At 59.8% G+C, this 24,429-nt stretch overlaps 1 protein-coding gene across 2 annotated transcripts; it reads left to right on the top strand.

Moving 5' to 3' along the window:
• The first annotated feature begins 267 nt into the window (after positions 1–267).
• RASAL3 (RAS protein activator like 3) lies at positions 268–22,003 on the top strand. Of its 2 annotated transcripts, XM_014604419.3 has the most exons (19): positions 268–722; positions 2,395–2,824; positions 6,986–7,104; positions 8,520–8,604; positions 10,733–10,830; positions 11,195–11,283; positions 11,663–11,795; positions 12,419–12,517; positions 12,988–13,539; positions 13,977–14,121; positions 14,567–14,711; positions 15,182–15,418; positions 16,596–16,797; positions 17,149–17,243; positions 17,787–18,090; positions 18,244–18,366; positions 19,555–19,754; positions 20,518–20,593; positions 21,270–22,003. In XM_014604419.3, the coding sequence occupies exons 1-19, from the start codon at positions 501–503 to the stop codon at positions 21,417–21,419; spliced, it is 3,504 nt and encodes a 1,167-aa protein (XP_014459905.2). In that variant the 5' UTR covers positions 268–500; the 3' UTR covers positions 21,420–22,003. The 2 variants fall into 2 exon arrangements, with proteins under 2 accessions (XP_014459905.2, XP_059588444.1); XM_059732461.1 differs by lacking the exons at positions 268–722; positions 2,395–2,824 and adding an exon at positions 3,706–3,865.
• Positions 22,004–24,429: the final 2,426 nt, after the last annotated feature.

Here is a 24,429-nt window from a genome sequence, read left to right as displayed (position 1 = left end):
TCAGGAGAGGACCCATCCCCACAGCTAGGCCCCTGTGCAATGGCTGTGTTGTGTCCTCACAACACAAGTAGGAGCCTTGATGTGGTGTTTCCCACAGCTGCCACTAGGTGGTGCCACTCCCCTCACATGCCAGTGACACTACCCTGAGCATGGGGGGGGGGGCAGAGGGGGTGGCCTTCCAGCTACAAAGGAATCAGAGGGGGCTGGGGGGATGCAAAGTTGTGCTGCCTCCTGGACCTGAAAGCAGAAGTGCAGAGAGACCTGGGAGTCAGTGCAAGGCAGCTTTGTGCCACAACCCATTCAGCACAGTCCTAGCAGAGATGCTGTTCACTCTGAAACCTAATGATCCCCACCCCTATCACCCAGTTCTAAGCTGCCACCCACAGACTTCAAGAGAAGAGAACAGCCCTGGGGCTGGGAGGCCCGGCCTGCTGTGGACTCGCCGTGGGCGGTAGGTGCAACTACCACGCCTGAGCCCGTCTGGTTTGGTTCGTTGCTGTATGGGCCACAGTGGAGCCAAGCCCCAGGCCCGTAAGAACCAGCCCAATACAGCAGAAAGCAGCAAGAGCATCCGAGTTGCTCAGGCAGGGGTGGAGGTGAGACTGCAACAGCAGTTCCCGCCTGGTCACATGGGGACTCGCCGGCAACCCAGCGCTGCCGAGAGGAAACCAAGCAGAGAGCTGAGGAGCCAGGAGGTGACAGCAAGGCGGCGGGAAGCCAAGGTAAAGTGCAGGGCTTCTGCTGACCCCTGCCTCTCTGCAGGGGTCTCTGGGGCAGGGGGCTGGAGGGAGCAGGGAAAGCTCCCAGCCCTGGCCTCATGGCTGTGGGGCGCATAGAAGGTGGCAGGCAGCCCTGGTGCTGCCTGCTCCTTTAGCGGCCCTTGTTCTGTGGCAGCAGCTCTCCAAGGGGCACTCCCCCTGCACCCAGGCTGGAGGGGGCCAGGGGCTCCCCCTGCATGCATGGAGGTTGCAAGAGTGAGAGAAACGGGGCCATGCGGGAACCAAGGCAATGCCCCAGGGGCTGGGGACCAGCCCCCCAGACATCCGGGGGAGCATTCAGGGCTGCTGCAGGGGAAGGGTGAGGAGGTAGCCTAGATGGGAGGCCACAAACAGCAAGCAGGGGCCCCGCACAGCTGACTTTCTTACAGCATCTCTGGGGAGAGCCCCCACTGCCAGATCAGACTTGAGGCAGGGACCCCAGGGGTAAAGGGTCATAAGGGAGCTGGGTTCTGCCCTGTTGGTAGAGGACAGCCTCCCCTCCCATCGTGAGGTTTGAATGCAAGCAGGAGCCCCCGAAGGGCAAGGGCTGGTTGCTGGAGATTCACAGGCCCCTGGGATCTGGGCTTCAGGCCCCTGGGAGACCTTAGGGGGCCCAATCTCCCCTGACACCACAGGCTCAGGGCCATGGATGTTGGAGGGACTGGTGCCTCACTCATGCTCGTGGGAACCTGAAGGCTGCAGTTCACCCATGCCCCGCCAGTCTGGCCAGGGTGCACTGGGAAGGGGCCATGGCTCTCCTCAGTGACTGGCTCATCCCTCCAAGGCCACAGGACCCCAGGGGCTGCTGATTTGCATCTGAAACTCAGAGCACAGGGCAGGTGGTGGAGAGGAAACAACTGGTGAGGGAGGAGAAGAGCTGCAGCAGGAGGACAGAGGGAGCGGAAATGCCCCCCACCCCCCTGCTAGTCCCTAACCGTTGCCCTCTCCCTCACCACCACCTGGGAATTGGGAGGACTGGTTCTTAGTGGGTCAGGTAGAAGTGTCAGCTAGGCACCACCCTTGGTGCCACGCTCCCTGCACCTTTCCTGGGCACATAGCCCCAGCCCCTGCGCCCTCCTCTGCAAGGACTTCCAGCCGCAGGGTTTCCTCATGGGCTGCAACACTCGCTCTTTCCTGAGACACTGGGGCCTGTGCAAGGGCAAATGCACAATCCCCCAGCAACTCCTATTGCAACCAACACCTGTCACCCCAGGGTCACAGGCAGTGGGAGGGGCATCATTCTCCTGTCCCCTCTGAGCTCCCATGAGTCTCCCATGAGTTCCATGCAACCCCAGGGAGCTGCTGTGGCTCAGCTTGGGAGTGGACAACCCATGGCAGCTGCCTCAGGGCCCAGGTGGCTGCAGGCACTCATCTGTGCCCTCTCCATTGCATCATGGGGAGGACACCAGGTCAGAAGCACCTAGAGAAGGGAAGCATCTGGCTGGGCACATACAGAGCATGTGTCAGCTCTGGAGGCTCTGAATGGCAGCCCTGCCCTCATCTGTCTTGAGCCCATCTCATGCTGCCCCTTCCCCTGCTCTTCTTGCCCTCCTGCTGTGCCCAGGGGGGCCATCCCCAGGCCCTGCTGTGTCTCGCTGTCCAAGTGCAGCCTCACACACCTGCTCTTCCTCTGCAGATGGAGGTGGAGAAGCCGCCCCCCACAGCCGAGTCTCCATCCCTGCTAAAGTCCTACAAATGGCGGATGGGCCCCCAAGGTGGGGAGAAGGAGCTGGAGAGGGCCCTCCCCACCCCTGGCCCCAGCCGCTGGAGCAAGCTGCACACCTGGAAGCGTGCATACAGCCACCCGGAGACAGACACCCCTGAGGAGAGCACAGCCAGAAGTGGCCAGAGCCCTGGGCCCCCAGGCCCCACAGGCAGCAGCAGGGCTGCAGCCCGACGGTCCATGTTCCAGAGGGCCTTCTCCGCCCCAGCTAAGGCACCCAAGGAGCCCCGGGGCCAGGAGGGTGGGAAGCTGAACCTGCGGAAATACCTGCGCTCCATGTCCCACCGCAGGAGCCCAGAGAATGGGGCCAAGGCAGAGCGGACACCCCTGGAAGTGGCCAGAGGTGAGGGGGGCCTGGTGCTGGCTGCACACCTTGGCACCGGGGCATCAGGTTGGGAACGGCCATCTGGGCCACGGGGGCCAGAACAACAAGCCTGGATGAAGTGCTGGGGCTGGGGGTCAGACACAGCTCCAGGCCACACCTTTACTCTGGAGGCCTGGGCTCCCCATGGGCAAGGCAGCACCAGGGCTGGTGGACCCTGCAGCGAGGGTCAGACTCTTGGATGAGGCAGGCCCCTGAGAAGCAGGGTGGATTTTCAGAGGCGAGTGGGGGATGGATGTGGCAGTTCTGTTCCCATGTGTCTGTCCATCCAGCCTTCTGCGTGTCTGTCAGTCCCCACGCCAGGCTCTGGTGCCCATTCCTAGCTTGTGCTCCAAATTTCCCTGAGACCCCCTGCACCCCGAGCCAAGGGGCCCCATGAACCAAACTGAAGTGACATGGCTCAGCTGGCTTCACCACCTGCAGTCCCCATGGCAGATGGAGGGCAAGGAGACCAGCACATGGCGTGCCAGGACCTGGTAGCGTAGCACTGTGTCCCTGCACCCAGGGTCATTGCTATGTGATCCATGGGGATAGGGCATTCCCCAATTCCTGGCCTGACAGCCCTAGGGCCAGGTGCCTCCGTGAGAGCAAGACCTGGCAGTGCTTGGGGTCAGGCATGCTCAGACCCAGGGCCCTGGAGACTCCCCTCCCAGCAACATGGAGACAACTACAGCAGCTAGAGGATACCCAGGCAAAAGGCCTGCCTGGGGCTGGGTCCTGGTGTGACCCAGCCTAGTGCACAGCTGGGCTGCATGTTGGTCTGTAACGGGGGATGCAGCACAGCTGGCGGGGCCTCCCCATGTGCCTCACAGAGGCTGGTTGGTGTCTTAAGCCTCTGTTATGCCTGATGCTTCCAAATAATGTTGAGCCCTGGCAAGAGCAGAAGTCCCCTGACAGGAAGCCCCAGGCAGGGGCTCTGTTCAGACTCTACAAGCCTGGACGTTGACGGCGCCCGCAGACAGCCAGGGAGGAAGTGCGCAGCTCCAGGACTGAGCTAACAAGGTGCAGGCTGGGTGTGGGGCCCACGCCAGGCAGGGATGTGCTCTGTGGGGCTGCCAGGGCAGCCCCAGGCACTGTGCTAAATTCACCTCAAAAGCAGAGCGAGCAGCAGGCGGGGGCGGGCTTTGCTCCAGGATGTGGTCTGGGTCTGCGCGGGGGGAGCAGCTCCGTTGGTGCTGTGCACGGGGTTGCTGCAGCAGCAGTCCTGGGGCACTACCATGGCAGGCGGCTCAGAGGCCAACCATGGCACCAGGGGCCAAGTGACCCTGGGCAGGCTGGGACAGCAAGGAGGGGCAATCAGCTGGGCAGCTGGCTCCAGCTTGTCTGTGGGGACAGCCTGGCCCAGGCTCCAGCAGCCCTAAGGCCTGGTCTGCATGGAGTCCATAAGGACTAGTAGTCCTGGGCCTTATGGCATGCACAGTGTTGGTCAGGCCTAGTTGCTATGGAGACCTAAAAGGCCTGGCTGCCATGGAGTCCATGAGGGTGGCTAGGCTTGATCTCTATGGAGTCCATGAGTGTATCTAGGCCTGGTCGCTATGTAGTCCATGGGGCAATTTGGCCCAATTTCCATGGGTGGTCAGGCCTGGTCACTATGGAGTCTATAAGAGCGGTTAGGAGTGGTTGATGGAGAGTCCGTGAGGGCAATTAGGCCTATTTGCCTATTTGCTATGGAGGGCGGTTAGGCCCGGTAAATATGGTGTTTGTGAGGCAGGTTAGGTCTCACTGCTGTGCCAGCTAGGCCTGGTCTCTGTGTTGTTTATGAGGGCAGTTAGGCCTGGTCGCTGTTTCCGTGAGAGTGATGAGGCCCGGCCCCTACAGAAATGTTATTGCACAACGCAAAAAGGCTGAAACAAGCACATCTCTTTCCTGCGATGTCACACAAGCGGCATTGTGGCATGTCAGAGCTCACCGCCAGCCCCCTGCAGTGGGCAGAGCTGAGAGCTTGGTGGCCCCTGGGCCTCCTCTGCCAGCCCAGCTGGGCGCTTGCTCTGCGAGGCTGCAGATGCTCCCAGCAGAGACAAGGTGTGCGACTGGGGCAACAAAGAGCCTTCTGTGCCTTCTGAGTCATTTCACAACAGGAAACTGCCTGATTCATCCTGGGACTGGGGCTCTGACGGGGGCCTGAAAAAGGCAAAGCCGCACCATCCTTTCTGCTCAGGGTGCTGCCTCTCCCCCCCACCTCTCAGGCACCACCATCCCTCCATGAGGAGTGCCTGCAGGGTGTTGCATGTCCCTTGGGTGCTGTACCCCTGGAGGTGGCCTCTGCAGCATGCACAGCAAGAGTGCTCCTGCATGGGGCTGAGCAGGGCAGGGGGCTGAGGAGGGTAGGTAAGGGGGACTGCAGTGGGACTTGGCTGACACAAAGGACGCCAGGCCTGCAGAGGCAGGAGCTGCTGGGCTGTGTGTGAGCCCTGGGCCCAGCCTTCTGGCAGACCAAATTCTCCTGGGGCTAGGACTGGGTTGCTCACAGTGTAGGGGGCCTGGTATGGATCCTGCTCACTGGTGGAGTCTCTCAGACACCACTTGGCAAAGCAGGTGGGGGCAGGCATGGCCATGCTGCAGCTCATTCAGCCCCAACAGTTTGCCGACACTCAGGGCCTGGTGGGGGTGAAGGATGGTGGTGACTGTAGGTCCATACCTGACTGTAGAGAGTACTTCACTCCATCAATGCATTGCCCAGCAGCAGCCCTGCTGAACAGACTCCCACTCTCCCCACCAGCAAGCTCTAGCTCCAGAGCTCCATGCCCTGGATGCAGGGCTGGCCTGGTTTGCCCTGCGGGTCTGCACCTGACAGCTGGGTCCCTGCATTAGGAGTGCACCCCTGCACCCACTTGCAGATGCTGCCCCCATAATGCCCCCATCCTTGGCCCAAAGATACTGTCCCTAGTGCTGGGCTGTTGGTTGTGGTACAACCAGCACATACGGACCATCCCAAGGCTTTCCTTACTTTCGCTTTGGCTGGTGCCAGGACTGACATGGGGCCCTGCCTGGTTTCTGAACCCATCTCTGTGACATGAGCTAATGAGCCAGGTATGGCATGGGTCCAGGCCCCACATGGACCTGGCCTCAAGGACATCCCTTGCTCAGTACTTGTGCAGCCCAGCGATCACAGGCTGAGCATGATGGTCTCCATCATGATTCAGGCCTGGCCTGGCTCAGGACACCTGGGTTCTCTTCCCACTGTACTGCACCACCCCCAGCCCAGCTTTTCCCACTGGCTTCCATTGTTCATTCCCAACAGCCATAAGCAGAGGGGTTTATTCTTCCCATGCAGAGCTCAAAGCCTTGGCAGGAATCAAGTGGAGGAGGCTCCTGGGGCTGCAAGGACCCCTCCAGGTTTGGACCTTGCTCATCCAGCTTGCCAGCCAGGGGTCAGGACCCCCCTCAATCCCCCAAGAGCTAAATCCCCTTGCAGGAAACTACAGGGTGCAGTGGGGCTGGTGCTGTGGATCCACTCCATGTGCCTGGTGCCAGGAGAGCCTGGCTTGTGGCTTTGAGCTGCTGGGGCTCTGTGCAGGGCAGCAGGCGTAGCCTCCTGGCCCAGCCTCTCCTCACCCGTGATTCCAGTGTAACCGGCTCTGCTCCCAAACTGCCACGCCTGTCACGCACAAGTGCAGGCGGGAGCCACCTCCACCTCTGCTTCCCTCTGACAGCAACCGGTGCAGAGGCCCTGTCCCGCTGAGGAGCTCTGGCATTGCTCTACCAGCCAATGCTGTGCCTTGCTACTTGGCCACAGCCTCCCGTGCCCTGTGGCACCAATGCAGCAGAGAAGTGTTGCCTGTACAGCACAGGGGGCACATGGACTCACCCAGACAGATCGCAGTGGGGCGGGGTGGCATGGAGTTTCTGGTCCTGTCCCCATGGCTGCCACAACCACACCATTTGGAGCAGCTGCCTTGTGCGCAGAGCAGGGAAGCAAGCCCTGGCACTGCCTCAGTCATGGCTATGAATGCAGGGTGGGGGAGGTGGGACAGATCCCACAGCGAGGGGCACAGAATGAGAATCTAAATGGGTAGGGGGAGGGGGGAGGACAAAGGAGCAGTTCCAGGTAGACCCCTCCTGGGCTGGGGTCTGATCCCAGGGGCAGGGATCTGACTGCTGACCTGCTGACTCTGCCCCCAGAAGCCCCCCGCCCTGTGCAGCGGATCCCGCTGACACCATCCCCCGAGGTGCCTGTGTGGGACGTCTCTAACTTCTCGCTGATGGATGGGCAGCTTGTGCTGGCGGCCAGGGATGAGGAGGTGAGGCCAGGGCACGGGGCTGCTCCCCACCATGCCTCACCCCCAGAAATCAGTACTCCCAAATAACCACAGGTTGGTGGGGTGGGGGGCCCTGGCCTCTGCCTGTTGTGGAGTCCAGGTCATAGTATCATCAAGAAGTGAGGCTGGAAGGGACCTCCAGAGGTCATCTAGTCCAACCTACTGACTGAGGCTGGACCATCTCTATCCAAACCATTATCTAAACAAGTCTACTCATATCCTGACACAACACAGACCTAACAACCTAACCTGCCGCAGGAGAAGCACAACATCCAATGTTCTGCTTCTATGAAATGTTGTCAATATATGCTCAAGGGGTCCTGGGCAGAGGGCCATGCCCCTGCTACAGAGGAAGGCAAAACCCCCCACAGTCCATACCAATCTGACCATGGGATAAAATTCCTTTCTGACCATAAATGTGGTGTCAGTCTGACCCTGAGCAGAGGGGCAAGATCCTCTAGTCAGGAACCTCTGGCTTTCGTTTTAGCATGAGCATTGGCACAGCCCAGCCACAATCCCCAGCTTTGGCTGCAGCCAACACCCAATGCCTCTGAGGGAGGTTTAAAAATACCCTGACTCATATAGCAGAAAGGGGGCATCAGGACAACCAGCAAAGCCCAGAAGCCTGGGAAATCTCCATAGCAGAATGTAGGCATAGCTACGTCTAAATCATCCCAGACCAGTGGCAGTCTAGCCTCTTCTTGAACACCTCCAGTGACGGGGAGTCCAAAACTTCCTTAAACATCTATTCCACTGCCTCACTATTCTCACAGTTAAGAAGGTTTTCCAGATATCCAGTCTAAACTTTGCTGTAACTTCAAGGCATTGATCCACATCCTCCTCTCTGCAGCAAGAGAGAAAAGGTGCTCTCTCTCTCCTTTCTGGCAGCCCTTCAAGCATTTGAAGATTACTATCATGTTCCTTTTCTGCAAGCTGAACGGGCACCTACACACATGCTGGATACCTGCTCCATGTGGTAATTAGCATACTTCAGAGTAGACTCAATCAATTAATTGAGTCTGCTGGACCGTGCTAATTAGCATGCTCCAGCAGCCTTGGTGTCACGTATATTCAGCATCCCCATACTTCAAAATGGCAGCAAGGCACTTTAACAAAAGCTTGACATTTTGAAGAGCGGGGCGCTGACTACATGAGATGCTGCACGCAGTTTAATTAGAGAGGCTCCTGGGAGTCTCCTAGAGAGGCTCTAATTAAAGTGCCCCCCCACCCCAGATCATGTGTAGAGATGCCCAACATGCCTACAGATCCACCCATTCCTGGGGGAAGGAAGCTGGGGGGGTGTTGGAACAGGGTGGGGGCAGCTGGAAGGTGGGGGCCAGGGGTGGGCTGTGTAAGGCCAATGGGGATACATGGTACCTAACCCCCTCTGCCCCCAGGTCTTGTTCAGGAGCCGGAGCAGAACGGGCAGCTCCATCTCTGACACACATGTGCAGCACCCCCTGGGAGGCCGGCGGGAACCTGGTGAGTGAATGGCCGCAGCCTGACAGGCATCATACTTGGTGCTTGCGATTGCACATGGGCATCCTGGTAAACCCATGCACACTGGCAGGCTGGCACAGCCACCCACACAGAGTCCATGTGCTTCCCACACATGCAGACATGTCCATGCAGACATAGATGCATAGTCCCACATGTATGCATTCACACACTTGGGCTTGCACATGTGCATTCTCATATATGCATCAGCACATAGTTCTTCCTTTATGTGCACACTCCTGCACACACACAACCATCAGATGTCTGCACGCATTCCCACAGACTTGGACACACTCACATGTGTGTGCATCCACACTTTCCCCCACACATACTTGCACACACATGTGGACACACATACATTCTTCTACATCTTTGGGCACATTCTCTCATGTATATACATTCCCTACTGTGTTCACACTTCCACACTTGTGCATGCTTTTGTGCATGCCCCCTGTGTCCACACACATACATCTTGCACACAGCCTAACACATATGTACATGCATACATACCTGTGTAAGCCTTTGCACATGCCCCCTGCTTTGTGCACGCTTTCTGGCAGTCCCTGGAGGAAGCACAGAGCGGGGATGGCTCAGGTCCTTGCTGCTTCCTCTGTGCTGTGTGTGCTGATCCCCAAGAGATAAGGCTAAGCTGCTTCCTCCCAGCCGCCAGGGTGCGGGCAGGGCAGACACCCCAGCAGGGCTTGCCAGCATGAAGGGACCATGGCGCTGGGTCCTCTGTGGCACCCAGAGAGGTGAGTTGGGCCCCACTGCGCCACGGGTACCACCAGCTGCACCCACCCCAGACCCCCCCCAGCCCAGACTTTGCCTCTGCCTTGCTCTTAGCACAGAGCAGTGCAGTGTTGAGAGGGAGAGCAGGGTGGCAGATGTGGAGGATGCTATTTAGCAGCTGATGGGCTCCATCCCAGAGTTGGCCACATTTGGGGCAGGGAGCAGCCCAGGGTGTTCATGAGGAGGGATAGACTGGGGTCTGGGCATCCAAATGGGAGCCAGAGTCCTGGGTTCATATCTGGGACAGTCACTGAGACCCCCATGTGCCTTGGTTTTCCCTCTGTGGAGGGATCTGGTCTCTGACCGTGCTGTTCACCCCACTACAGGTGACCCCCATGCTGATCCCTCTCTGGTTCTTCCCCGGCCTCCCTGCCCACCCCACTCTACTCCTGCCCTGCCCCTCCCCACAGAATTCTTCCTCCTCCCCCGTCCTACCCTGCTCCTCCAGGGCCCCTGCTCCCCCTCGCTGACCTACCTGCAGGGCTGCTCCCCAAGGGTCTGGTCTCCACCCTGCTCCCTGGCTAGACTGCCCCCCCTTCCGCCTTGGGTGGGGCACCCCAGGAGGGTGCTCTGTGCTAAGCCATTTCCTGTGGCTGTGGCCAGCCCTGAACCCTGACTTCCTCCCCAGTGACAGAGTGGGGAGACAGCTTCAGAGAGAAGCTGGGCTGGGGGCACTGAGACATGGGGGCAGCCCCATTTGTGGGAGAGGAGCTCCTTGCCCCAGATGGGAAGCCCCAGCCCTGGTGGGACATCTCAGGGAGCCTGTGCATGCACCCAGCCGCCTCCTACCCCCAGGACCCTTCCAACCCCCACCAAGCCAGGCATCCCTGCATGGCAGGGTCCAACCCCATCCCCAGGACAGCATCAGCTTTGCAGAGTGGGCACAGTCCAGGGACTGCTTGGCCACAAAACCTGGGGCCGGGTGTCTAGCAAGGCTCTGGGGAGAGCATGAGCTCCCTGGCAGGCTGGCCTGCCCCGCCACTTTGTGACCTTGCTCTGCAGGCTCTTGACTCCTGAAGACAGAGGCAAGACATGAGCCCCTGGCTGGAAGGTGAAGCTGAGGCTGGCAGTAATGGCAGGAGCAGCCCTCTTATATTACTGTGCCTGGGTTGAGGGGCATCAGTGGGGGTCCCAAGGGGCTGCAGGTTGGGAGTGAGGGACCCCAGCAGTACAGGGACCTTCTCATCAGGATTGAGAGGCATAGGCAGAGCTGGGAGGGCACAGTGCTGTACCATCTTCTGCCCTGCCCTGCCCTGCCCAGCCCAGCCCAGCATGCAGGGTGCCCAGCTCTACTGCTGAGCTAAGCAGTGTCTGGCTCCCACAGATCTCTCCTCAGAGGGGAGAGGCTCACCTGGCCCTCGGGCCCCGGGCAGAGGCACTGAGAGCGACACATCCACCAACTCCCAGTTTGGGAACGTCAAGGTAAGAGCAGGCCCAGAGGAGCGGGGAGGCGCAGGGGCTCTGCAGAGTCAAGCATTGCATGGCTTGGGGATGTGTAGCACCATGGGCTGGGGGCTCCCAAGCTGCAGAGACCCCAGAGGGGGCATCAGCAAATGTCCTAGGGACAGAGCCCTGCTTCCTGAGACACACCCATGCCTGGGGCAACGGAGACCCCTGCAGACCAGTACCCAGAGCTGGGACACTCAGGATCTGAGGTCCCCCAGAGCTGGGCATTAACCCCTTCCAGCCTCCTCCCTCCAGCCTCTCTCCTGGGTGCAAGGCCTTCTCCCCATGTCCTTCTTGTGGCTGTCAGCAAGGGTCGCATGAGCTCCGGTTCCTCCCCCAGGGGCTGCTGTGGAAGCGACTCAAGGAGCGGAAGGGTCGGGTGGTGGCCAAGGCGGATGCCCCAACGACGCCACCTGCAGACAGTGACAGGTATGACCTGCTTCCCCGCCTCCAGCCAGGTGGAGGGGTGTGCTGGGAAGAAGGCAGTGCCCTGGGGGCAGCCTGCTGTGGTGAGAGGCTGGTGGCTGCTCAGAGGCTGTGGTGATGGGCACTGCACAGGCATACAGAAGAGCACCCTCTGGGGGTAGGGTGTGGGATAACCCCCCAGCAGCCAGATGCCCCTGCCCTGGGCCAGCCTGCCCTCTTCCCAGTAAGGGGTTGGCCTGTGGGGGTGGCTCGGCAAAGGGGCAGAGGTGGAGCTCTGAGCGTGGTGCTGGGCACAGTGGGTCTCTCCAGCAGCTGCAGGCCTCCCACCTCTCTCCCTCCCACCCACCAGCCCTCCCTGTGTGACCAGCCCCTCTCCCAACAGGCTGCCGAGCCGGCATGGCTCCCATGAGTCCCTGTTGCCCCCGCCCACCGTGGCTGAGCTGGACCTGAGTGGTGATGATGTGGTTATTCGCCCATTACACGGCAGCCTCCTGGGCGAGAAGTTCTGCTTCCAGGTAATACCCGTAGGGACCCAGGGGGTGACAGCACCCAGGACTCCCTGCTCTAAAGGGCATCTGACCCTGTGGGCCAAAGATGGGGATGTCAGCTCAGCAGGAGAGCAGGACCTCAGTACTTAGCACCAGCCTCTGGCATTGGACACCACCATCCACCCTGCGCATCTACTTGGCCCTGCTTGAGAATGCAAGACAAGCCCAGTTCCCCTAGACCAGTATTTCTCAACCCATGGGTCATGACCCAAAAGTGGGTCATGAGTATATGAAAGGGTCATGAACAAACTTTAAAAATGGATTCTCCTCTAAAGGAGAAAAATGTGGGAAACCATGGCTTTTTCTTTGCAGGCTGGCAGATTTTCAGCTTACAAGGGGCTACTTGGGGGCCCCCAGCCCCACACACCTTCCCCCACACACTACGGGGCTGGGGCCTGTGGGTGGGGGGCAGCAGCTCAAGAAGGAAACTCACTGGCCATCAATGTTTACAAATGGGTCCTGGTACAAAAAAGGTTGAGAACCACTGCCCTAGGCAGTTATTCTATAGGCCTCAGTGCCAGATATTCCTCCTGGGCACCTTGGTGGGGGGCATCACACCTCCCTGGCACCTACCACCCCCACTCCCCCAGATCATCAATGCCGAGGGCAGCCGCTGCTTCGGGTGCACATCTGTGGCCGAGCGGGACCGATGGATAGAGAACCTGCGCCGGACCGTGCAGCCCAACAAGGTAAGACCCTGGCCTGGGACCCCCAGGCCCACCCTACGTCCCGTCATCTGGGAACACCAGCCCCCACTCCCACCCCACCCCTCACCTGGGACCCCTCTTCCCACCTCTTCAAACCACAACCCACACTCCCCTTGCCAAGGTCCTTCCTGCCCCCAAACCCCAGACCTGCCCTCACTTGGGATGCCCAGTCCCATCCCCACATGCCCCCTGCCCCTTAGGGCCCCTTCCAGACTTACCTGCACTCCCAACCTGTCAGTGTCTCCCTTAGTCCTGCCATGCTGTCCTGCCTCAGTGCCCCCAACCCTGCTGCATTACCCCATGTCCCCCGCCAGCTCCTTAATCCCTCCCACAGAGACCCCCATGTCTCCCTCTCTGGGCCCCACAACCCTCAGCCATCATCCACCAGAGCCAGAGGGGGGCTAGTCCCATCAATGCTGGGCCCTGCTGCTTATGCCCATCCTGCCTCCCAGGACAACTGTGAGCGGGTGGAGAACACGCTGAGCCTGTGGGTGTACGAGGCCCGGGACCTGCCCCCCAAGCGACGCTACTTGTGCCAGCTGCACCTGGATGGGACCCTCTATGCCCGCACCACGGCCAAGGCAGTGGGCCCCAGTGGGACGCTCTTCTGGGGTGAGCACTTTGCATTGGACACACTGCCACCTGCCCGGGAGCTGCGAGTGAGCGTGCTTCGGGAGGATGAGGGGCGCCGGCGTGACTCTGCACCCCTGGGCATTATCACTGTGCCACTGGCTGAGCTGGCCACGTCCCGCCAGCCACTGGAGCGCTGGTACTCACTGGCCGGGCCAGCCAAGGATCGGGGGCCAATGCCAGGGCTGCGGCTGCGTGGGCGCTACCAGGAGATCCAGGTGCTGCCCATCGTTCGCTACAAGGAATTTGCTGAGTACATCACCTTCCATTACCGAGAGCTATGTGCCCGCCTGGAGCCCGCCATTCCCGTGCGCCATAAGGAAGAGCTAGCCAGTGCCCTTGTGCACGTCCTGCAAAGCACCGGCAAGGCCAAGGTGGGCTCCAACTCACAGGGAAGCCCAGCTCCACTCCACTCCACAGGCCCCAGAAGCCCTAGCATACCAGGCTTGGGGACACCCTGGTGGGGGAGGGAGGGGGACTGCAGGGGTCCCATGTGCCCATGTGCCTGCCTGTGATGAGGGGGTCAGTGCAGGGAAGGGGCGACACCCCCACGTGTGCTGGGGCAGAGATGGGCACAGCCCCATGGTCACAGGGGCAGGTCCAGCCAGCCCTTAGGTTCAGGGGTTGCCTGGGGAGCAGGGGGCCCTAGCATGGCACCCGCAAGGGCTGCCATACCAGGTCAGACCCTGCATGTCTGGCCCATAGTACAGGACTGCAGCACAGACCACTCACCTCTGCCATGGAAGACTCGGGGGCACAGTTTGGGGTCAGGGGCCCCATTGCCCAGTCATGACCCTCCCATTGGTGACAGGAGTTCCTGATCGACCTGGGTGTGGCAGAGCTGGACCGCTTCGATGACCGGGAGGCACTGATCTTCCGTGAGAACACGCTGGCCACCAAGGCCATTGACGAGTACATGAAGCTGGTGGGGGCACGGTACCTGCTGGACATGCTGGGTACGGACTGGGGGGGACCTGGGGAGGGGAGGGGCCTGCTGGGCCCTTCAGGCTGCAAGCCTATGCTAACCATGCACCACCCACGGTGATGGGGGCATCTGACCCCTGTCCTGAGCCATCCCCTCTCCTTCAGCTCACAGGCACAGCTGGTGTGGTAGGGTCCTGGCAACAGGGATCAGGGGTAAACTGCTGCACCTCCATGCCTCTGCACATACCTACATACATAGACACTTACACACTCCTGCATATGCCTACATGCATATATACATGCATGCACACCTGCTTACCTGCATCTGCACATACCTATATGCACCCACACTTACACACTACTAAACATGCAGGCACACATATGCTTCTGGGCACACCTACATGTATATGTGCTGCACCTGTGTTCTGCTCCCTCCACCTCACTGGCCCCATGTCATGTTGTCTGTGCATGTTGCAGGTGAGGCTGTGGCCCAGCTGTACCAGTCAGAGGACTGCTGTGAGGTGGACCCCAGCAAATGTGCGCCCCAGGACCTGTCTGACAACCAGAACAACCTGCGCCAGGCCTGCGAGGAGGTCTTCCAAAGGATCACCGCCTCCTGCGAGTATGGGTCGGGTGCAGGGCAGGGCACATGGGGCTGGGCTGGCATGGCCATCACTTGGTTATTGGCATGAGAAGCTGCTCTGCCCAGCCTTTGGGTCTGCCAGGCATTCCAGCCCTTAACCTCCTGGCACCTCCAGCTATGCCAGGCTCTGCTCCCACCCTGGAAAATTGGAGGTTACCCTGGCTGCAGGCTGGGTGCTGTTGGGTGCCAGGCAGTGCCGCATGGCGTGGGCAGCCCCTGCTCCAACCTCACTGCAGTGGGGGCTCCCTCAGTCCAACATCAGGAAGGACTGGGGTTCCACTGAGCCTCCCCAGTGCCCCTCAAACCCAGACTCCTGGCAGAGGAGCCTGGGGGAGATACAGGGCAGCATCCCACCCTAGCTTTGGCTCTTTGTCTGGCCCATGGCTCCATATGTGGGGCTGGTATTTGGCTCAGCTCCTACCTGCTCACCATTGCCTCCCTTCCCCCAGCGCCTTCCCAGCAGAACTCAACGAGATCTTTGCAGCCTGGCAGGAGGAGTGCCAGGAGCGAGCCAAGGATGGCATTGGGCAGCGGCTTATCTCAGCTTCGCTCTTCCTGCGCTTCCTGTGCCCTGCCATCATGTCGCCCAGCCTCTTTGGCCTTATCCAGGAGTACCCAAGTGACACCACTGCCCGCACCCTCACCTTGGTGGCCAAGGTCATCCAGAACCTGGCCAACTTCACCACGTAGGTACCATGCACCTTGGGGTAGGAGGAAGGGGCTAATAATGCCCCTCGCATTCAGGGGATTGGGGAGCAGATCCCTCCCAGACCACACACCCTCTGTGGGGAAAGTTCCACTTCGTCCCACATGCTTGGCTGTGCTCAGTACCCTGTGCTGTCTGCGGGGCAGCCCTGTACTCACCATACAGGGGTAGGAGGGGGGACTTGGATCATCTCAGGTCTTGCTCACAGACTGTGGAAGACCCAGGCACCTGTTCTTGCACCAAGGAGACCCTGCCTGCTCCCCCCTGCACCCCTGCATGCTTCCAGGGCCAGGGGCAAGGCTGATCTTGCCTCTCACGGCACATGGAAAGCCTGACTGGGGCCTTCCAGCTGTGGCCTGGTGCTAGGAGATGGAGCTGCAGGGCCAGGAGTGGAATAAACACCCCAATGACCCTGAGAGGCCAAGGGGTTGGGATGCCAAACCCATGATTCTGACCCCCTCTTACCCCTGTTTCACACCCATATTGTGATGCCAGGATCCTAAGCCCTCCCAGGTCTCCAGACCATACCACCAACCTTTGGGCTTGTCTCATCCTGCAGCACCTGGCAGGGCAGGGCCCTGTAAGGTCCCCCTGGGTGCCAGGCTGAAGCCCAGAGCACTGGCCCCCCTTCCTCTGCCCACAGCATCCTTGCCACTCTTCTGAGTCCTGCTCAACGCCAGGCAGGCACAGCCCATCCAGTGAGCTCTTACCCTGCTCTTAATGCCTGCTTTTCCCTGCATCTTGCCCAGACTCCAAGCCTGGCAGCTGGGAAGAGGGGTTGGCTATGGCAGTACCATGTGACCTGAGGAGCTCAGGCCAGGGCACCTAGCCCCATGCCTCTCTGGAAGCAGCACAGCATCGAGGCCATAGGTGCCATGTCCCAAAATATCCTAGGACAGTAGCCATGCCAGGATCCCCCTTTCCTAGAGAGGGGCTTTTGGGGCATGTCACATATGGCCTGGGCAACCTCGGAGACCCAGCCCGAGTGCTGGAGTGGCTGCGTGTGATGCCAATATCACAGTGCCACATGCATGACATAAATGGCCACATTGTTGATGTGACCTCAGCATGGCTGTGCTGTGTGCATGACACTAGCATGGCCACAAGTACAATGTCAGCATGACTGGGTGCATGATGGCAACCGGTGGCTCCCACAGGTTTGGGGAGAAGGAGGCCTACATGGGCTTCATGAATGAGTTCCTGGAGCAGAACTGGAGCAGCATGACATCCTTCCTGCAGAGCGTGGCCAACCCTGACAGCAGCGCCCACCTGGACACATATGACGGCTACGTGGACCTGGCACTGGAGCTTGCCACCCTCCACCTGCTGCTCTGCGACATATTCTCCAGCCTGGACCAGGTACTGCAGCTCTCCCTCCCCTCCTCTCCCTGCCCCTGCCCCTGCCCTTGAGGAGTGCATGAGACAGCAGCGCCTGCCCCCTGGTGGTCAAACACAGGAGCACACAGCGTCTCACTGCCGGCAGCTACTGCTGCAGTACCAAAGCCAAGATGTGCTGGAACCCCTCAGGAGGCCCCACCCAGTCAGTCCAGGGATGCACATGCTGGTCTGAGCTGGAAGCTTCCCTCCTGGTTCTGCCAGTCCAAACAGTGCCCTGGGAATGCTCCTCAGGAAGGCAGCCAGCACCCAGGTGGGGGGTTGAAATTGCTGCCCACAGCTGTTTGTAAACTTCCTTTCCCTTGGTCCCCACAGCGGACACAAAAGCAGCTGGAGCCACTGCCCACCATCCTTGATGCCATCCAGAAGGGCACACCTGTGCCTGTCTCCATCCACCTTAATCCCAGCAGGTAAAGTACCTCCTGGGCTGGGTTGCAGAGCCCCTGACATGGGGGTGGGAACTGGGATTGCTAGGGCAGGAGTTGTCAGAAAGGCAAGGCTGGGGCAGAGGGGTGAGGGGCTCTCTCCTGGATCCTGCAGAGGCTTGCCAAAAGGTGTTGCAACACTCCTGGAAGGGCCCTTATGTGTTCCCCCCCACCCATCCTGCATGACTGCTCTCCCACATCTGGCTGAGCAGGGCAGGGGGACTGGGCCGGGTGCCTGGGGATGGGGAGTCAAGTGCTTCCCTGGCATTATGGCTCCAGGGCACTGTAGTTAAGGGCAGTCTAGATGTGAGGTCTGGGGGCCTGGCTGGCCTCTTGGTCCCACTTCCTTTGGGTTCAGGGTCTGGGAGATTGCTTGCTCTGCTTGGCTTTGGCTGTGATGGCTCTGGGTCCTTTGGGCCAGGGGTGGTTCCAGTCTGACTTGGGTCTAGAGGCTGGTTTTACTCTTGGTTCTGGTCCTGTGGGGCTCCTAGCCTGGCCCAATACCCTCCTTTTCTCCCTGTGCTACAGACCAGCAGCTGAAAAGCCAGGGTTTGTGCCACCACGGGAGCTGAGCAAGCACAGCCCCCTGATCAAGAGCCCGTCACTGAGTAGCATCCAGAAGGGGAGGGGCCAGGAGGAAGAGGCAACAGTGCTTTTGCGGCCCCCCCGTGACCGCCACCACGTGCAGCGCACCCAGAGTGTGCCAGCCCAGTCCAAGGCAACACGGCGCCCACGCAAGCAGAGCAGTCTGGAGCATGTAGCTGAGTCCGTGAAGGAGGAGAGCCGCAAGGGCAGCCCATGCCACGGCCCCCAGGACAACCGGAGCCACTCAGTAAGCATGTTGGGGGCACATGGGCAGGGATCAGGGCTGCAGCCCCCTCCCCTCTGCCTGAGACTGCCTCCCTCTGCGTGTGGGGGGCTCCTGCACCCCCCCTGGGGCCCTACATGCTTTGCCCCCCATGCTAACCCCTGCCCTGTGTTACAGGGCCGATCGAAGCTGCGCCAGTCGGCCTCCCTGCCCCGCAAGTCCACAGTGCCCTGGCAACGCTACTCTGGGGAGGCGGCCAAGGCGCAGACTGAGTTGTACACCATGCGGCCACTGGAGAAGGTAACAGGGCTTTCAGCCAAGGACCCTTTCCCCCTGCCTGCTGGGGCACCAGGGCCCCCTTGTTGCCTTCCCTTCTTCTCCCCTCCAGAGCACTCATCATGGACCTAGTGTGTGCAGGCGTGCCAGGTGTCACCTGGCTGGGCAGGAGACCCTTGCTTGGTCTTCACCCCCAGCTCGTCTCCTTCAGTGGTTCAGACATGGGATCCAGGAGCCCTGGGCACCCTCCCCAGCCACTAGACCCCGTTCATGTCCAAGAGCTGGAGAAATAACATAGGAGTCCTGGCTCCCAGCCTCTGTTCCTTGAGCTGCCCAACATCATTCTTCTCCCAGGGCTGAGATGGAACCCAGCTGAGATGCCAAATCTCAACTATGGCTCTAGACTCTGGACTGCAGAGCCAAAGATCCAGGGAGGTACTCCTCCCTCTCTATTCAGCATTGGTAAGGCCTCAACTGGAGTAGTGTGCCCAGTTTTGGGCACTGCACTTCAAGAAGGACATGAATAAACTCGAGAGGGTACAAAGAAGGGACACCCATTTGATTAAGGGCATGGAGTGTAGGCCCTATGAGGAGAGACTCTGGGAACTGGGCCTGTTCAGCCTGGGGAAGAGAAGGCTGAGTTGAGAGGTGACTTGATAGCTGCCTACAAGTACCTTGTGGGAGCATCAAGAACTAGGAGAGCAATTATTCAGGAAGGCACCTCAAGGGAGCTCAAGGACCAATAGGCATAAACTATTAGAGGGTATAAATTATATATAGATATAATTTATACCCTCTAATAGTTTATGCTCTAACCCAAATTCAGGTTGGATATAAGGAAAAAAACTCTGTAAGGGTCACCAGAATCTGGAACACACTCCCAGTGGAGGTGATGCAGTCACCCTCCTTGGAGGTGTTCAAGACAAGGCTGGATAGGCAACTTGCTGAGCTCATCCGAGCCCAATAATTCCTGCCTATGGCAGGGCACCAGACTTGATAATCGTACAGGTCCCTTCCGGTTCTATGATTCTATGAAAGTCTGAAATAGAACCCAGGCATCCTGGCTCCCAGCATGCCCCCCACCCAACTGCCCCACGCACATGCGCTGTAACCACTAGACACCACTCCCCTGCCCTAAAGCTTGCATGACTTTCGGTGGGAGCTGTGGGGGGGTGACCCCATTGGGTTGACATGTCCCTGCCTCCCCCCCAGCATGGGAAGCAGATTGAGGAGCTGCAGAAGGAGCTCGCAGAGGCCCGGGAGACACTGGGGCGGTTCGAGAGCCAGATGGCTGTGCTGGCCGCCCAGAATGAGGTGCTGAGGGAGGAGCAGGCCGAACTGAGGATGCAGGAGGAGCAGCTCCGCAACCAGCTGGAAGAGGCAGCCGCCCACCTGGCCAGTCTCAGCGCCAGGTAGGGGCCTGTGGGGCAGCACTGGCCCATCAGAGGAGGTGCAGTGGGGCTGTGTAGGGTATAAGGGGCTGTGGGAGCCTCCATGACTGGAGGGCTATGCTGAGTAGCTGGTTGGCCTGGGGATGGCAGAGACCCTAGCTCCTGCCCAGCCCAGTACCCTGGGCTCTTCAGGGGAGGGTGGTGGAGGGGTGGAGTTGAGCTTGCCCTGGTGCCCATCCTGAAACCACTGCCCACAATTGCAGCCAGTGGCTATCTCCATCTGGGGCAGGAACTGCCCTTATGCCCTTTGATACCATTTGTCTGTGCTGTGGGCATTCCAATGGCCTATGGACCCTCCTGACCCCCTCTCCAGTCTCCCTGAGTATCCTGTGGCTGGGAACTCTGCGCCCAGAACCTCACAGCTGTGTCCACCTGGGTTTCTGTTGCATCAGCTCTGTGGGGATGAGGCATCTGCTCCATGGCTGAAGGTAGAGGGGGAGGGACAATGCCTGGGGTCTGTAATGGTTCTGCAGCTGGCACCCCTGAGGCTGGGTGCCCTTGCTAGTTCATCACCTCCCTTCACCCCCAGAATGGGGTCAGGTAGCTACAGGACACACACCACACACAAACACACACTCTCATGGGCAACTGTTCCCTGGCATCCTGCTCTCCGTTCCCTGGTAGAGTTGGCTGAGGCAGAGGGCAGGGGCCAAGCCCCAGGACTAGATGCAGGCAGTCCCCAGGAGCAGGAAATAGCTCCCACATGATGTGGTCTCTCCCACAGGGTGACATCAGCAGAAGGCTCCCGCAAGAAGGACCTGGAGAAGCTGAAGGCGAGTGAGGAGAAGACAAAGGGCCTGGTAAGGGTCAGGGAGACTACGCAAGGCTGCCTTCTCATGGATAGGGGAGGAGGTGCTGGGAGCTGCCCTGCTCAGGGTATTGTGCGATGCATGGTTCTGGCTCAGGTGTGGGCAGCCTGGGAGCAGGGAACCCAAGCATCCAGCATATGTCAGCACTGCCTGCCTCAGGGGTGGAGCCCCATGCTGCCCTTGGGGCTCTGCCCAGAGCAGGGATGGAGTGGGGTGGGTTCTGCACTCCTTCCCCTCTCACAGCAAGAAGGATAAGTGTGTTCTCTTTACACAGAGGATCCTGCTCTGGGGAGTGGACCCTGGCATGGGGGAGGTGTTGGGGGGGAAGGGCTTCAAGCCTAGGGGCAGAACCCAGGAGTCCTGGCTCCCAGTCCTCTGGTCTAAGCACTAGACCTCACTTCTTTCCCAAAACTGGGGAATGAGCCTAGGTGTCCTAGCATCACACCTCCTACTCTAACCATTAGACAACACTACCCTACCAGATCCAGGAGAGAACCCAGGAGTCCTGACAGGGGGACAGGAGAGGGCACAAAAGTAGGGCAGAGCCCTGGCAGCTGGAGGAGTCAGCTCCTCCACGCTATGTGGTGCCTGCTGGGGGCCTTGCCTGGGACAGGGCAAGGTGGGCAGTGGGCACAGGGTGGGGCTGACCCATCCACTCCCTCCACAGGAGAGGCGCCTGTCAGCAATGGAACGAAAGCAAGCTGAGCTGTGCAGTGCCCTCCTGGGGCATGCACTCAAGCAGCCCCATGTCCTGCTTCAGCCAGGGCCCTGTGGCGAGACCCAGAATGGTGATGAGGCTCATGTGACCAGCGTCTAGAGGCCTGGGCCCAAAGCCACCCATGGGCTAGGCCTACCAGCACTACGACCTGCCCTAAGGCCCTACATGGCCTCCACCCCTGGCCTGATGCCAGCTTCAGCCTAGATCTGCCTGGCTGCTCTGGGGATAGGAACACCATGAGCTGCGAGCTGCTGGCTGATCCCCTGTGCTTGCTCCTGGCTCCCCCAGGCTGGACCCATTTATCTGAGCCACAAAGGTCATGGCCCCCAACCTCTGCCTGCTGGTTCCCCCTTCTCATCGTTCCTACCCCCCAATGCCCTGATCCTATGATGCCAGTGCCACCAGCAGTGTGACATGGCACAGCTGTGCCCCTCCCCGCCAAGCCTGCAGCAGCCCCTCAGGCCACTGGACCCGGCCTCATCACCCAGTACTGAGCAGCTGAACTGCCCAGCCTGGCCTGGCTTGGTCTGGGCCTGTGCATGTGTTCCTGGGAGACTCTGGGGTTCTGGAATTGCATCCCCTGTTCCAGGTGGGGCTGCCTCAGCCCACAGCCCCAGCAGCACCACGTCCAAGCCTGGAGGGTACCCTGTGACCCGGCAGTAAATGTTGCTGGTGGCTTTGTACTGAATGTGTAAGTCGGTTCCTGGCACACCCATCATGAGCCTGGGGTTGGGGTGAGGCACAGCCTGTGGGCAGAGAAGGAAGGAGGGTGGGCATCAAGTCTTGGAGCACCTGCCAACCACTCCTGTGAGGCCCACAGAGACCCCCATGTCCCCACACATGGTGGGAAACTCCAGGACCCAGCAGCAGAGTGGGGAATGGGACCCATGCCTCCAAGCCCTAGAGCAAGGCCCTCAACAGCCATCAGCATCCTGGCCTGCCCTGGCACCCAGCTGAGCTGCGCAGACTCCCTGAGGGCTCAACATGAGGGCTGCAAGGGAGATAGGTCCTGTGGGAGCCACAAGCTTGGAGTGGGAGGTTGGGCTGGTACAGAGTGCAGGAGCCTTGTAGTGATGGAGTGGTAGGGGATGGGGTCCAGTGAGTCCCTGTATGGCTGAGCCTGCCACCAGCTCCTGTTCATTTTAGTGAGCAGTACAACAAAGCCTGACCTCAGGGCACAGCCCAGCCCAGCCCAGCCCCACCCCAGAGTGGGCTGCCCAGGAGAGCAGCCCCACTGCCAGCTGCAACACAAGACAGCTGGAATTGGGGGGGCGGGGGAAGCACCTGGAACAGTCGCAGCAGCAGGACAGCATTCCTCAGGTCAGGTGTGCCTTCAGACCCGCAGCCCATCTGAGGACTGTCCCTCCGGTGTGGTGCCCTCCCCCAATTTCAGTCCAGTCCCTGGCTCCTGCTTCCCATGCCCCAGTCATTTGAAATAAAACTGCTTGGTAACCTGCCAACTACAGTGGGAGCCACAGTCCTAGGACCCTGCCCCTGGAATACTGAGGGCGGGAATGGGACTGCAATGCCGGAGTCCCCTGCTGACCTCCACCCAAGGGGCAGTTCCAGTGCCGCAGCTCTGGCCCAGTGACCCAGCGAGGAATATCTCAGAATGCCTTGCAAGATAAGGGACCCCCATCAGGACCCAGAGACAAGCATGCAGGCACTCAGCTTCGGTGGCTGTGGTGCAGGCAGTACATCTCCCTCCTGTTCCCAGCCCAGCATGAATGCACAAGCCCACAAACGGGCTCCCACCCACACAGCCAGCCTGGTGAGAAGCCAAGCATGTCCCAGTCAACCTCCTCCTGGCTCTGGCCAAGCTCGTTATCTGGCTATCCAGGAAGGAGGCTCTGGCCGAGAAGGCTCCCGGTCACCTCGGGGCGTTTTTCCTCGGTGTCCTTCGTGCCCGTCTCCGGGCAGAGCACCACTGGGCAGTAGCCGCCGGCAAGCTAAAGCAGTTTGTGGGCCGGTGGGCGCTGTTCGGGGTGCTCTGCTCACTGTCCCCCGGGGGAGCACTCGTTTTGAACCTTTGACCCCCCACGTGCACACCCTGTTTTTCTTTGAGTTGTCCCCCGTAATGTTTGAGCAAATTTCGGGAGCCCAGCCGCCTAATGGAAACAGTGGCGGCCCCCGAAGAATTTTTTTGTTTATCGAGCTGACGTCATCATCTGTCCGGCAACCAGCCGGACGCCGGCATCGCCATCGGCCACCCGACCGGGGTGGCCCTAAGAACTATTTGGTGAACTGAGACTTTTTCAATAGTCCCAGGTCCCCTGGGTTTCACACCAGCCAGTGTTGTGGAGTAACTTACCCAGGGTTTTACTCTGTGGGAAGGAGCAGACACACCAGCCACCCCCAAGCCGGCTGTTTGCCGTGGGAGTCTTGACAGCACTCGGCCACTAGATGGAGCAGCCCGCTGCTCCAGGGTGAAACGCCCTGGGAGAGAGCCGCTGGACCCCCCCGGATCCACCTGCTCCCTGCCAGGCGCTATCTGGAGGCCGAGCAGACCACAGATGCACCATTGTAGATAGGGTGGTGGGTCCAGCCAAGGGACCCACTATGAGCACCCAGCGCTGACTCAGGATGCTACGCAGGGTGGGACTGCCCATGGTGCTCAGACAGGGTCAGCAGAGTCAGCTGTGGGACAAAGGACAAAGAAAGGTGGGACAAAGGGGAAGGAGGCCTCAGCTCCCAGGGCAAAGCATCTTGGAAGGTGGAGGGGCCATGGCAGTGCCTCTCCTCTGTTCCAGGTCGCTGAGCTCCAGCACTGGCATTAAGGTTGTTAGGGTAAGGCAGGGACCAGCCGTGTAGCCTGGCTACAACCACCTGCCAGTGGGTCTCAAATTTGTTAGGCTCCAGGCTACCCCTTGTTAGGCTCCAGACCCCCACAGAAAAGGTTAGCTCTTAGCTTTCACTTGTTTATTGGCTACAGAGAAACACTCAAGCAACTCCTCCATGGCAGGGATCCCACAGGTCAGAAGGCTGGTGACACTGTGGATTCCTGTTTGCAAGCTCTGGCTTGATCTCTTGGATCACCAGTAGGTGTTTGCACACTCACTGTGCTAAATTGCTTGACACCCTGTGGCACCCTTAAAAGAATCCTGCTTTG

The sequence above is a fragment of the Alligator mississippiensis genome, chromosome 8 (assembly GCF_030867095.1).
Source record: "Alligator mississippiensis isolate rAllMis1 chromosome 8, rAllMis1, whole genome shotgun sequence".
Lineage (NCBI taxonomy): Eukaryota > Metazoa > Chordata > Crocodylia > Alligatoridae > Alligator > Alligator mississippiensis.
Note: the sequence above shows the minus strand (reverse complement) of the source record. Positions and strands in the feature narration are given on the sequence as shown.

Excerpts from the sequence above, each read along its gene's own strand:
- RASAL3 (XM_014604419.3), top strand. The coding sequence starts at position 501 with ATGGGCCACAGTGGAGCCAAGCCCCAGGCCCGTAAGAACCAGCCCAAT. Across the intron at positions 2,825-6,985 it reads ACCCCTGGAAGTGGCCAGAG|AAGCCCCCCGCCCTGTGCAG; the intron begins GTGAGGGGGGCC and ends CTCTGCCCCCAG. Across the intron at positions 19,755-20,517 it reads CTGGCCAGTCTCAGCGCCAG|GGTGACATCAGCAGAAGGCT; the intron begins GTAGGGGCCTGT and ends TCTCTCCCACAG.